This window comes from Meles meles, chromosome 20, assembly GCF_922984935.1.
Source record: "Meles meles chromosome 20, mMelMel3.1 paternal haplotype, whole genome shotgun sequence".
In the NCBI taxonomy this organism is placed as follows: domain Eukaryota; kingdom Metazoa; phylum Chordata; class Mammalia; order Carnivora; family Mustelidae; genus Meles; species Meles meles.
The window spans coordinates 12,529,787-12,543,688 of NC_060085.1; the positions used below are offsets into that span (position 1 = coordinate 12,529,787).

Genomic DNA, 13,902 nt, shown 5'->3' on the forward strand with positions numbered 1-13,902 from the left:
CTGTGTGTGTGTGTGTGTGTGTGTGTGTGTGTCACATCTTCTGGTCCATTCATTTGTTGATGGACATCTGGGCTCTTTCCATAGTTTGGCTGTTGTGGACATGACATTGTTGCTATAAAGATTGGGGTGCACATGACCCTTTGGATCACTATGTTGGTGTCTTTGCGCTAAATACCCAGTAGTGCAATTGCTGGGTCCTAGGGTAGCTCTATTTTCAACTTTTTTGAGGAAACTTCATACTGTTTTCTAGAGTGGCTCCACCAGCTTGCATTCCCACCAACAGTATAAGAGGGTTCCCTTTCTCTGCATCCCCACCAACATCTGTTGTTTCCTGATTTGTTAATTTTAGCTATTCTGACAGGTGTGAGGTGGTATCACATTGTGGTTTTGATTTGTATTTCCCTGATGCTGAGTGATGTTGAGCATTTTTTCATGTGTCTGTTGGCCATTTGTATGCCTTCTTTGAAGAAGTATCTTCTCATGTCTTCTGCCCATTTCCCGACTGGATTATTTGTTCTTGGGATATTGTTAATTCAGGTTCTTTTCTGACTCCATACAAATTTTAGGATTATTTGATCCAGCTCTGTGAAAAATGTTAATAGTATTTTTCCCTTTTTATTTATTTTTTCAGCGTAACAGTATTCATTCTTTTTGCACAACACCCAGTGCTCCATGCAAAACGTGCCCTCCCCATCACCCACCACCTGTTCCCCCAACCTCCCACCCCTGACCCTTCAAAACCCTCAGGTTGTTTTTCAGAGTCCATAGTAAATGTTAATAGTATTTTGATAGGGATCACAATGAATGTGTAGCTTGCTCTAGGTAGCATAGACATTTTAGCAATATTTTTTCTTCCAATCCATGAACATAGAATGTTTTTCCATTGTGTGTGTGTGTGTTCCTCAATATCTTCTATGAGTGTTCTATAGTTTTCAAAGTACGGATCCTTTATCTCTTTGGTTAGGTTTATTTCTTGGTATCTTGTGGGTTTTGGTGCAATTGTTTTTTTTTTTTTTTAAAGATTTTATTTATTTATTTGACAGAGAGAAATCACAAGAGAGGCAGGCAGAGAGAGAGGAAGGGAAGCAGGCTCTCCACCGAGCGGAGAGCCCGATGTGGGACTCGATCCCAGGACCCTGAGATCATGACCTGAGCCGAAGGCAGCGGCTTAACCCACTGAGCCACCCAGGCGCCCGTTTTGGTGCAATTGTAAATGGGATTGACTCCTTACTTTCTCTCTCTTCTGTCTCATTGTTAGTGTATAGGAATGCAACTGATTTCTGTGCATTGATTTTATGGTCTGCCACTATGCTGATTTACTGTATGAGTTCTAGTAATTTTAGGGTGGAGTCTTTTAGGTTTTCCACATAGAGCATTATGTCATCTGTAAAGAGTGAGAATCTGTCTTCTTCTCTGCCAATTCATATGCCTTTTATTTCTTTTTGTTGTCTGACTGCTGAAACTAGGACTTCTAGTACTATGTTGAATTGCAGTGATGATAGTGGACATCCCTGCAGTGTTCCTAACCTTAGGGAACAAGTTCTTAGTTTTTCCACATTGAATGATATTCACTGTGGGATTTTCATAGATGGCTTTTATGATATTGAGGTATGTTCTCCTCTATTCCTACACTGTGAAGAGTTTTAATCAAGAAAGGATGCTGTACTTTGTCAAATGTTTTTCTGCAGCAATTGAGAGGACCATATTGTTCTCGTCCTTTCTTTCGTCCTTCTTGTGCTCTTTCTTTTATTTATGTAGTGTATCACACTGATTGATTTGCAGATATTGAATCAACCTTGCCGCCCAGGAATAAATCCCACTTGGTCGTGGTGAATAATCCTTTTAACATTAATAATCCTTTTAAATCCTTAGTATTTTGGTAAGAATTTTTGCATCCATGTGCATCAGGGATATTAGTTTGTAATTCTCCTTTTTCGTGGTGTCTCTGTCTGGTTTTGAGATGAAGGTAATGCTGGCCTCATAGAAAGAGCTTGGAAGTTTTCCTTCCATTTCAACTTTTGAAACAGTTTCAGAAAAGTAGGTATTATTTCTTCAAATTTTTGGTAGAATTCCCCCTGGGAAACCATCTGGCCCTGAGTTCATGTTTCTTCAGAGATTTTTGATGACTGCTTCAATTTCCTTCATGGTAATGGAGATATATATATAACCTTACTGGTTATGGGTTTTCTATTTCTTCCTGGTTCAGTTTTGGTAGATTATAATGTCTCCAGGAATGCATCCACTTCTTCCATATTGCTTAATCTGTTGGTATATACTTGTTCATAATATAATCTTATAATTGTTTGTATTTCTATGGTGTTGGTTATGATTTCATGATTTTAAAAATTTGGATCCTTTCTGTTTCCTTTTTGATAAGTCTGACCAGGGGTTTGCCAGTCTTTTTTTTTTTTTTTTTTTTTTTTTTTTACTTGACAGAGATCACAAGTAGGCAGAGAGGCAGGCAGAGACAGAGAGGAGGAAGCAGGCTCCCTGCTGAGCAGAGAGCCCGATGTGGGGCTCGATCCCAGGACCCTGAGATCATGACCTGAGCCAAAGGCAGAGGCTTAACCTACAGAGACACCCAGGCACCCCGGGGTTTACCAGTCTTATTAATTTGTTCAAATTAGTTTATTTGTTTTTTAATTTAATTTTATTTTTTTCAGTGTTCCAAGATTCGTTGTTTGTGCACCACATCCAATACTCCATGCAATACGTGCCCTCCTTAATACATGCCAAAAGGCTCATCCATCCCCCACCCCCACTCTCTTCCAAAACCCTCAGCTTGTTTCTGAGAATCCATAGTTTCTTATGCTTCATCTCCCCCTCTGATTTCCCCCAGTTCACTTTTCCTTTCCTTCTCCTGATGTCCTCCATGTTATTCCTTATGCTCCACAAGTAAGTGAAACCATATGATAATTGACTCTCTCTGCTTGACTTATTTCACTCAGCATAAGGTCTTCCAGTCCTGTCCATGTTGATACACCTCTGATGGAGGTGTAATATTTCATTGTATATATAGTCCACATCTTCTTTATCCATTCATCTGTTGAAGGGCATCTCAGCTCTTTCCACAGTTTGGCAGTTGTGGCCATTGCTGCTATGAACATTAGGTACAGATGGCCCTTCTTTTCACTACATCTGTATCTTTGGGGTAAATACCCAATAGTGCAATTGCAGGTTCAAAGGATGGCTCCATTTTTAATTTCTTAAGGAATCTCCACAACTATTTTCCAAAGTGGCCACACCAACTTGCATTCCCAACAACAGTGTAAGAGGGTTCCTCTTTCTCCACATCCTCTCCAACACTAGTTGTTTACTGTCTTGTTAATATTGGCCATTCTACCTGGTGTAAGGTGGTATCTCAATGTGGTTTTGATTTGAATTTCCATGATGGCTAATGATGATGAACATATTTTCATGTGTCTGTTAGCCATTTGTATGTCTTCATTGGAGAAGTGTCTGTTCATGTCTTCTGCCCATTTTTTGACATGATTATCTGTGTTTTGGGTGTTGACTTTGAGGAGTTCTTTATGGATCTTGAATACCTGCCCTTTGTCCATAGTGTCATTTGCGAATATTTTTTCCCATTTAAGGGGGTTGCCTCTTTGTTTTGTTGACTGCTTCCTTTGCTGTGCAGAAGCTTTTTATTTTGATGAAGTCCCAAAAGTTCATTTTCGCTTTTGTTTCCTTTGCCTTTGGAGACGTGTTTTGAAAGAAGTTGCTGTGGCTGATGTTGAAGAGGTTACTGCCTAGGTTCACTAGGATTTTGATAGCCTCCTGCCTCACACTGAGGTCTTTTATCCATTTTGAGTTTATGGTGCTGGGAAAATTGGACAGCGATGTATAGAAGAATGAAACTCGACCATTCTTTTACAACTTCTAGTTTTGTTGATCTGTTCTACTGTTCTTTTGGTTTCTATTTCATCGTTTTCTGCTCTAATCTTTATTATTTCCCCCGTGCTGCCTGGTTTAGGTTTTATTTGTTGTTTGTTCTCCACCTCCTTTGAGTGTAAGTTTAGCTTGTGTATTTAAGACCTTTCTTGTTCCTTGAAAATCCGTGTATTGCTATATACTTCCCCCTTAGGACTGTCTTTGCTGCATCCCAAAAATTTTGAACAGTTGTGTTTTCATTTTCATTTGTTTCCATGAATTTTTAAATTCTTCTTTAATTTCCCAGTTGATCCATTCAGTCTTTTTTTTAAAATTTCATTTCTTTTCAGTGTAACAGAATTCATTGTTTAATGACTACACCCAGTGCTCCATGCAATATGTACCCTCCACAATACCCACCACCAGACTCCCCCAACCTCCCACCTCCTGCACCTTCAAAACCCTCAGCTTGTTTTTCAGAGTCCACATTCATTCTTTTTTAAAAAAGAGTGTATTTATTTTATTTGAGAGAGAGAGAGCACGAGAAGGGTGAGGGTGAGAGGGAGGAGCAGACTCCCTGCCAAGCAGGTAGCCTGATGCAGGACTTGATTCCAGGACTCTAGGATCATGAACTGAGCCAAAGGCAGTTGCTTAACCAACTGAGCCACCCAGGTGCCCCCTTTCATTCTTTTTCTTTTCTTTTCTTTTTTCTTTCTTTTCAGTGTAACAATATTGACTATTTTTGCACCACACCCAGTGTTCCATGCAATACATGCCCTCCCTAGTACCCAGCACCTGGCTCCCGCAACCTCCCACCTCCCGCCCCTTCAAAACCCTCAGGTTGTTTTTCAGAGTCCATAGTCTCTCATGGTTCACCTCCCTTTCCGATTTCCCTCAACTCCCTTCTCCTCTCCATCTCCCCATGCCCTCCATGTTATTTGTTATGCTCCACAAATAAGTGAGATCATATGATACTTGACTCTCTCTGCTTGACTATTTCACTCCCTTTCGTTCTTTAGTAGGATGCTCTTTAGCCTCCATGTATTTAAGTTCTTTACAAATTTCCTCTTGTGATTGAGTTCCAGTTTCAAAGCACTGTGGTCCAAAAAAATATGCAGGGAATTATCCCAGTCTTTTGGTACTGGTTGAGACCTGGTTTGTGACCCAGGATGTGATCTATTCTGGAGAATGTTTCTTTTTTTTTTAAATTGTGTTATGTTAGTCACCATAAAATACATCATTTGTTTTTGATGTAGTGTTCCGAGATTCACTGTTTATGTACCACACCCAGTGCTGCATACAATACATGCCCTCCTTAATACCCACCACCAGGCTCGCCCATCCCCCTACCCTCCTCCCTTCTAAAACCTTCCGTTTGTTTCATGTACACTAGAGAAGAATGTGTATTCCGTTTCTTTAGGATAGAATGTTCTGAATATAACTATGAAGTCCATCTAGTCCAGTGTGTTATTCAAAGCATTTACTTCCTTGTTGATCTTTTGCTTAGATGATCTGTCCACTGCAGTGAGGGGGTTTTAAAGTCCCCCACTATTATTATACGATTATCAATATATTTCATTGATTTTATTATTAATTGGCTTATATAATTGACTGCTCCCATGTTGGGGTATAAATATTTATTTTAAACAATATTTTATTAATTATTTGTCAGAGATAGAGAGAAAGAAAATAAGCAGCATGAGCAGCAGGCAGACGGAGAAACAGGCTCCCAGCTGAGCAGGGAATGTGATTCAGGACTCGATTTCAGGACCCCAGGATCATGACCTGAGCCGAATGCAGATGCTTAACTGACTGACCCCCCACCCAGGCATCCCGGGGATATAAATATTTATAATTGGTAGATCTTCTTATTGGATAGACTCTTTAATTATGATAGAGTGTCCTTCTTCATCTCTTATTATAGTCTTTGGTTTAAAATCTGATTTGTCTGATATTAGGATTGCCATCCAGTTTCTTTTGATGTCCATTAGCATGATAAATCATTTTCCACTCCTTCACGTTCACCCTGGAGGTGTCTTTGGGTCTAAAATGAGTCTCCTGTAGACAGCATATTGATGGGTCTTGCTTTTATATCCGTCTGATACCCTGTGTCTTTTGATTTGGGTCCTTTAGCCAATTTACATTCTGAATATATAGTACTATCTTTTAAATTATAACAAATGCACTAAGGAAAATAAACTATTTGTCTCCTGGAAGATGGATTACTATTTATAATTGCTCCCTTCTTTGGAAAGGATAGACCCTAAGGGAGTTTTTCTATCTTAAGAGTTTAGTATGTGAAGAAGGGAGGGGAGAGAAAGAGTGAGAGATAAAAAGAGAGAGAAAGAGCTAGTGGGATGGGAGTCCTTTAAATTGATCTGAACAGAAAGTTGCAAAAAATTGGATATGGTACAAAATCTTGGAAAGGAATGAAGAAGGAGGAAGTTTGTAACAGGTCAATGTTCATCTGCGAGGGGGAGGGAAGAGAGAATGATAGAGGAAGGGACCAGAAGTAGAAGGATGGAGACAGAGAGAAATGAGGGCTAGAAGGGGGAGAGCGTTCATGTTTGGGTTAGAACATAAAGGATGGTAATGTTATTAAAGGATGGTGACATGTTATGGAAATTCTTTTCCCTTTCCCCACATTACTTTAAAAAAAACACACATCAATTTCTCATTCCTGTGTTTCACTTGAATCTAGCTGGGGGATGTGTTGTAGTCATGATGATATCTCAAGATGGTGCCAAATGAGATCAAAGGCGTGTGTACCCCTTTTAAGTGGATGAGAAATGTTGGTGGAGGTCACACAACACACGAGTGAGGGGGTCCCATGGAAATTTAAGTCTGTCTGACTCCCATGCTGGGGTTTAGGAAAGCCTATGTCTGAAGATCAAGGAAAGGGGCCTTCTGTGAATCTAAACTATTACTCAAAGGTGAGGCCAGATATTAGAGTTGGAGGCAGAAGGTGTGTTGTAACATTAAACCCACAGCCACCAGTCATCTTGGGAGCATACAGAGACTCTCATCAGTGGGTCAGTGAACAAAGACACACAAGAGACCAAATATTAGTTTGAGTGTGTCACAGATGTTAATGTAGCCTCTTTGACTTGGGACACCTGGAAAACAAGGATAGGGAAGAACTTGACCCCAAGATGAAGTGGGGCTATCCAGTTTGGCCAGAAGATACTAAACATTTCTACTGACCAAGAGAAGTGACTTTCCAAGACCCAGCTCTAAATTACCCTTATTCTCAGAAGTCTTCCAGCTGCCTCAACCCCATGGCAAAGCCCTGGATTCCCACTCTGGGCTACTCCAGCTCCTGCCTTCCCTCTGACCCTGCCCTGACCCCAAATGGTTGAGGGCATCTAATCCCAAAACTTGGAGCTCCTAGTCCTCAGCAGGGGTTGGGGCTGACTGGACAGAGAGAGACAGCAGCGAGCCTTGGTTATGTCAGGCTGTTGGAGGAATAAGTAGAGGACACAAGCCCCTGGAGGCCTTCTGATGATCCTCCTGACCACTCCATACCCTGAGGGAAGCCTTACAGGTTGGTGTCCCAGGCAGGCCCTGGGGAGCAGCCTCCTGGGAAGCTGCAGCAGGGGTAAAGCACACAGAATCAGTTCCAGGAACCCCGAGGTCTGGCACCACACCTGCCCCTGTGTGCTGCTGACAGAAGGCAGGAGAGATTCTTCTATCCTGCCCTGCTGGATGCTTCCTGGAAGAGGCAGCCCAGGCTGAGGGGAATCAGGAAGGACAGGGTAGGTGACAATACTCATACAGTGGTGGGAAGCAAGGCCCAGACTCTGGATGGGGACAGGGTCTGGGAGAAGGGTCTTATATCACATAAGACAGACTCGTAGCCTTGGGTAGCTGCTAGGAGTCCTCTTGGGCTGCCCATTCTGGATCCTGTGTTCCTTACCCCACATAGTGACTTCCACAGCTTCTAGCTCTGCAGTCCTGTTTGGGGCAGATTCTGCGCACGTGCATGCACACACACACATGCATACACACAGGAAATGTTTGTACATGTCTGGAGGCCCCTTTAGTTGTCAGGGTTCATGGGGAAGGAAGGGATGCTACTGGCATTTGGTGAGTGGAGGCCAGGGTTTTTGTTAAACCTTGTACAATCTGGTATTCTTGTGGTCCCTTTGTTCCAGTTGGTGAACAAGTATGGTTACATTATTAACTCAGCCCGCAGATCATTAGCATTCACGGTCTGTGTTACACAATTCTTGTGTTTTGGCAAATGTATAGTGACTTGTCCACACCATTACAACATCATCCAGAATAGTTTCAGGTGCTCTAATTTTCATGTGCCTGATGGAATTATGCTTGAATGTTCATCTGCTTTAGCTTCATTTACTCAAGATCATTTCACAGGATCCTTTACACTGCTGTGTGTGCATTGAACTTCTCCCTGGGGCTCCCGTTGTTGCATATAGCCCAACTGACCTTCCCTCTTCCACTTTATGGTTCCCAAGCAGCCTGGTCCATTTCCCAACTTCAAGCAATGCTACTGAAACCTCTTCTGACGTGGCTCCTTCAGAACAGGTGTGAGCAATTGAGATAGATTCTCAGGGATACATGTGCTGGTACACAGAACAGGTGAAGTCTGTGCTTCTCAATTCTCAGTTCTCACCAGCAAGCCATGAAGACTGCTTTCTCCCCATAAATTTAAAAGAATCAAAATCACTTGACCTTGGGTACTTTCTAATCTGGGCAAATGAACAGATAAACAGTGAAGGCCCATGATCATTGTCCTCTGTCTTTTCTTTTCTTAAAACCATCCTTTCCCGTGTCTGTGAAACTCCTTCTGTGAGTTCTCTGTTCATATCCTTGACTCATTTCTGCATTGAGTTCTCTCCTTCTGAATGTCACTGGTTTCTTATTTATTCTAGATAGCACTTCCTGGTCAATTTTCAATAATGCAAAGATTCTTTTCCCAATTTCCACCTGCCTGTTCGTGGATCCTGGATATCTTTTGTTGAACAAATTCCTTGGGGAAGCTTTCATGTCTGTTTCTTTTTCTAAGCAGTTAACATTTATTCCTGAGAATGGCATCAACACTTTACAGAAGATATGCTTATAAAATTCAAATACTCCCTTATATAGAAAACATGGATCTCAACTTTTCTTGTCTTTCGAAAATCACTTTAACATTCGTGCTTTTGAGGTTTGTTTAATAACTCCTTCTTCACTCTTAGATCACAAAGTTATTCTCCTGCACCTTCTCTTGCTGACTTCATATTTCCTTCGATGGGCGAAATCCATCTGGATTCTACCTTTGCCTGCAGTGTTGGGCCGGAATTCACATGTGCACCTCTTCATAAAACCACAGGTTTTCCCACCACAAACCAGCAAGCAACCCATTTTTCCCATTTGATTTTGTGCTCCCACCTTAAACACCTGTTGGGTTTTGAATCGAGCAGGGATATTTCTGAGGTATCCAACCAGTGTGATCTGTGTACCATACCTGTGATATAGATCTGTTCCAGGCTGACAGTTTTGCAAATGATTACAAGTCTAATGTGAGTCCAATACCAGGAGAGATATCTCTCTATCTCTCTCGTGTATTCCATTTTCATTTACTTTATTTTTTAAAAAATTTGTATATTTATTTACTTATTTGAGAGAGAGAGAGAGAGAGCACCCCCCAATGATCATGGAGCAGGGAGATGGACTGGGGCTTGATCCCAGCACCCCGGCATCATGACTGAGCTGAAATCAAGAGTCTGATGCTCAACCAACTGAGTCATCCAGGCGTCCCACATACACTCCATTTTTAGAATACCTGTATAGCTTTTCAGTGACTTTATTTTTCAGAAGGAGGTTTAAGATAGTACTTAAATTTAACTTTAAATTGTAAATGCAGTTGCACTGAGTATAATTTGGGAAAGAACTGACATAACTGTTATATTAACTGATCTCATCCAAGAGCGCACATTGGCTTCTACGTCTTCCCTGTATCCAGATCGTCTTCTTCATATCTATCAGTGGTTAAAAAGTCTTCCCTTGGAGATATCGCTTCTGTTTACTTAATGCCTAGTTGTTTTCTTTTTTCTTTTTTATGTTATGTTAGTCACCATACAGTACAGTACATCATTAGTTTTTGATGTAGTGTTTCAAGATTCATTGTTTATGTATATCACCCAGCGCTCCATGCAATATATGCTCTCTTTAATACCCATCACAGGGCCAACCCACCCCCCTCACCCGCCTCCTCTCTAAAACCCTCAGTTTGTTTCTCAGAGTCCACAATCTCTCATGGTTCATCTCCCTCTCCAGTTCCCCCCCTCATTTTTTCCCTTCCTTCTCCTAACGTCTTCCATGATATTCCTTATGTTCCACAGGTAAAAGAAACCATATGATAATTGGCTTTCTCTGCTTGACGTATTTCACTCAGCATAATCTGCTCCAGTCCCATCCATGGTGATGCAAAAGTTGGGTATTCACCCTTTCTGATGGCTGAGTTCCTCTGTATATATAGACCACCTCTTCTTTATCCATTTGTCTGTTGAAGAGGATCTCAGCTCTTTCCACAGTTTAGCTATTGTGGATATTGCTATGAACACTGGGGTACATATGGCCCTTCATCTGTAGCTTTGGGGTAAATACCCAGTAGTGAAATCTTAAGAGAAAAAAAAAGAAATGCTGAAACCAAAATGTTTGAGAGCTGTCTCATTATAGTTTCTGTCGCTAATGGTAATGTTATCTTCCTTTTTTCTTATAGTCTATGTTTTGCATGATTATTATGGGAGTAATTCTATGGGAAATGCTATGAATTTGGAAAGTTTATCTAATCCTCTACAGCATGTGTTCTTTCTTTGCTCTAATATATTCTGTCCTCTTTCTTTTATATTTCTAGGTAGATGATCACATCTCCTCCCTTCCAATCTTGATATTCCTTCTTTTTGTATCTTTCCTCAAAGTACCATTCCAGACTTTCAGTGCCCAGCTAATGACCAGCAGAAACAGTGAGTAACCTTGGCTTTTTTCTGATTCTAAAATAATGCATTAGTAGTTTCCCGCTTCATGTACTATTTGCTAGTTTTGCAGTATATATCCTGGTTACTTAAAAAAGACTCCGTTGGTTTCAGGAAATAACTTTTCAGGAGAAATAACTTTTAAAAAATCTTTACGATATGTGTAAATGTTAATCATTATGCTGTATATCTAAAATAATACAATTATATGTCAATTACATATCAATTTTTAAAATCATAAATAGGCACCTAAATTTAGTAAGCCAGTATTGCTGCCCATTGATATAATTATATGACATTTCCTTTTCGTATATTCATGTGACTAATCACATGGTAGGTTTTCCTTTTTTTTTTCTTTTTATGTTCAGTTAGCCAACATATTATCACTAGATTTTGATGTAGTGTTCAACAATTCCTTAGGGTTTTCTGATGCTGACTCCTCCTTGTCCTTCATGGGATAAGCCATACAACTTCATATCTTTTTGGTCTCACCAGATGCAGCATCTGTGGCTGGTCAGAACTATAGCATGGTGTATGAATTCATCCTCGTGGGCTTCTCCACCTTCCCACCGCATCTCCTGCCTGCCTTCTTCCTGCTGTACCTGCTGATGTACCTGTTCACCTTGCTGGGGAACCTGATCATCATGGCCACTGTCTGGAGTGAGCACAGCCTGCACACACCCATGTACCTCTTTCTGTGTGCCCTGTCCACCTCAGAGATTCTGTTCACTGTTACTCTCACCCCTCGCATGCTGATTGACATGCTCTCCACCCGCCACACCATCACCTTTGTGGCCTGTGCCAGCCAGATGTTCTTCTCCTTTACATTCGGCTTCACCCACTCCTTCCTGCTCATGATCATGGGGTATGACCGCTACGTGGCCATCTGCCACCCCCTGCGCTACAATGTGCTCATGAGTACCCGCACCTGTGCCCGTCTGGTGTCCTGGACCTGGGCTGGTGGCTCAGTCATGGGGATGATGGTGACCCTGATAGTTTTTCACCTCACCTTCTGTGGGTCTAATGTGATACACCATTTTGCCTGCCATGTGCTTTCCCTCCTAAAGCTGGCCTGTGGGAAGGAGACATCTTCTGTCACCTTGGGTGTGATCCTGGTGTGTGTCACAGCTCTGATGGGATGTTTATTCCTCATCGTTCTCTCCTATATCTTCATTGTGGCCGCCATATTGAGGATCCCCTCAGCTGAAGGAAGGCACAAGACCTTCTCCACATGTGTGTCCCACCTCACTGTGGTCATTGTGCACTACGGTTTTGCCTCTACTATCTACCTCAAGCCCAAGGGCTCCCATTCTTTGGACAGTAACACTCTGATGGCCACCACATATATAGTCTTCACTCCCTTTCTCAGCCCAATCATATTCAGCCTCAGGAATAAGGAGCTCAAGAATGCCATAAAAAAAAGTTTCCAGAGAAAATTCAGTTCCCTAAATTCCTGATGGCTAGAGGAAATATGGTGGTAATGAAATAGGACAGAAGGGCTGGGAATAATAAGGACTCTTTCCATTGAACTTTTGTAAGTATTCAGTATATGAAAATACTGAATAGCTATTGCTGGATGCATCAATAGGTGTTGGATGCATGCTATGTGTTTGTTTCTCTCCAACTTTACATAAGCTCTAGCAATCATCATCTCTTGTTCTTGACCCCATGTGATAAACTCCAACCCACTAAGAATGTGTTATCTACCTATGGGCTGGTGGGGGCATCACGTGGGTGTGTCTGGGCACTGATGCCAACAATGCTTCTTGAATGAAGAAGCAAAGGAGGACCTTCCCTCCCCCACCATAAAGATAAACAAAAAGAAGCATAATAATAAAGACCACCAGCATTGGGGCTTTTCTTATCAGGTACTGTGTCCAGTGTTGTATAATTATTATCTTTTAATTATAACAAATGCACGAAAGACCATAAACTGTTTGTCTTCAAGGAAATAGTTGACTGTTCATAGTTCCTCACTGTCTATGAAGAGGATCGATCCTAAGGAGGTTTCAATGTGGATAAGAGTTGAGTGGCTGCTATAAACATTCGGGTACACGTGCCCCTTCGGATCACTATGTTTGTATCTTTAGGGTAAATACCCAGTAGTGCAATTGCTGGGTCATAGGGTAGTTCTATTTTCAACATTTTGAGGAACCTCCATGCTGTTTTCCACAGTGGTTGCACCAGCTTGCATTCCCACCAACAGTGGAGGAGGGTTCCCCTTTCTCCACATCCTCTCCAGCATCTGTCATTTCCTGACTTGTTAATTTTAGCCATTCTGACTGGTGTGAGGTGATATCTCATTGTGGTTTTTGTCTACAATAGCCAGACTATGGAAAGAACCTAGATGTCCATCAACAGATGAATGGATCAAGAAGATGTGGTATATATACACAATGGAATACTATGCAGCCATCAAAAGAAATGAAATCTTGCCATTTGCGACGACGTGGATGGAACTAGAGCGTATCATGCTTAGTGAAATAAGTCAATCGGAGAAAGACAACTATCATATGATCTCCCTGATATGAGGACATGGAGAAGCAACATGGGGGGGTAGGGGGATAGGAGAAGAATAAATGAAACAAGATGGGATTGGGAGGGAGACAAACCATAAATGACTCTTAATCTCACAAAACAAACTGGGGGTTGCTGGGGGGAGGTGGGATTGGGAGAGGGGGTGCGGGCTATGGACATTGGGGAGGGGAGGCGAACCATAAGAGACTATGGACTCTGAAAAACAACCTGAGGGTTTTGAAGGGTCAGGGGTGGGAGGTTGGGGGAACAGGTGGTGGGTGATGGGGAGGGCACGTTTTGCATGGAGCACTGGGTGTTGTGCAAAAAGAATGAATACTGTTACGCTGAAAAAAAAATAAATAAATAAAAAGGGAAAAAAAAAAAAAAAAAAAAAAAAGAGTTGAGTGGCTGATGTCAAAGGCAAAGTAGAGAGAGAGAGAGACAGAGAGACAGGGAGAGGTGAGGGGGAGAAGGTTCAGTGCTTAGGTAAAAGCATACACAAGGTTAAAAAGGTGTTGCATTCTGATATCTCATG

The 13,902-nt window shown here is 41.6% G+C and overlaps 1 protein-coding gene across 1 annotated transcript; it reads left to right on the forward strand.

Annotated features, from left to right (window-relative positions):
• Nucleotides 1–11,362: 11,362 nt before the first annotated feature.
• On the forward strand, nt 11,363–12,307 carry LOC123932958 (olfactory receptor 10H4-like). Its single transcript, XM_045991747.1, has one exon. It carries the CDS (start codon nt 11,378–11,380, stop codon nt 12,305–12,307), a length of 930 nt encoding a protein of 309 aa, XP_045847703.1. The 5' UTR covers nt 11,363–11,377.
• The last annotated feature ends 1,595 nt before the right edge of the window (nt 12,308–13,902 follow it).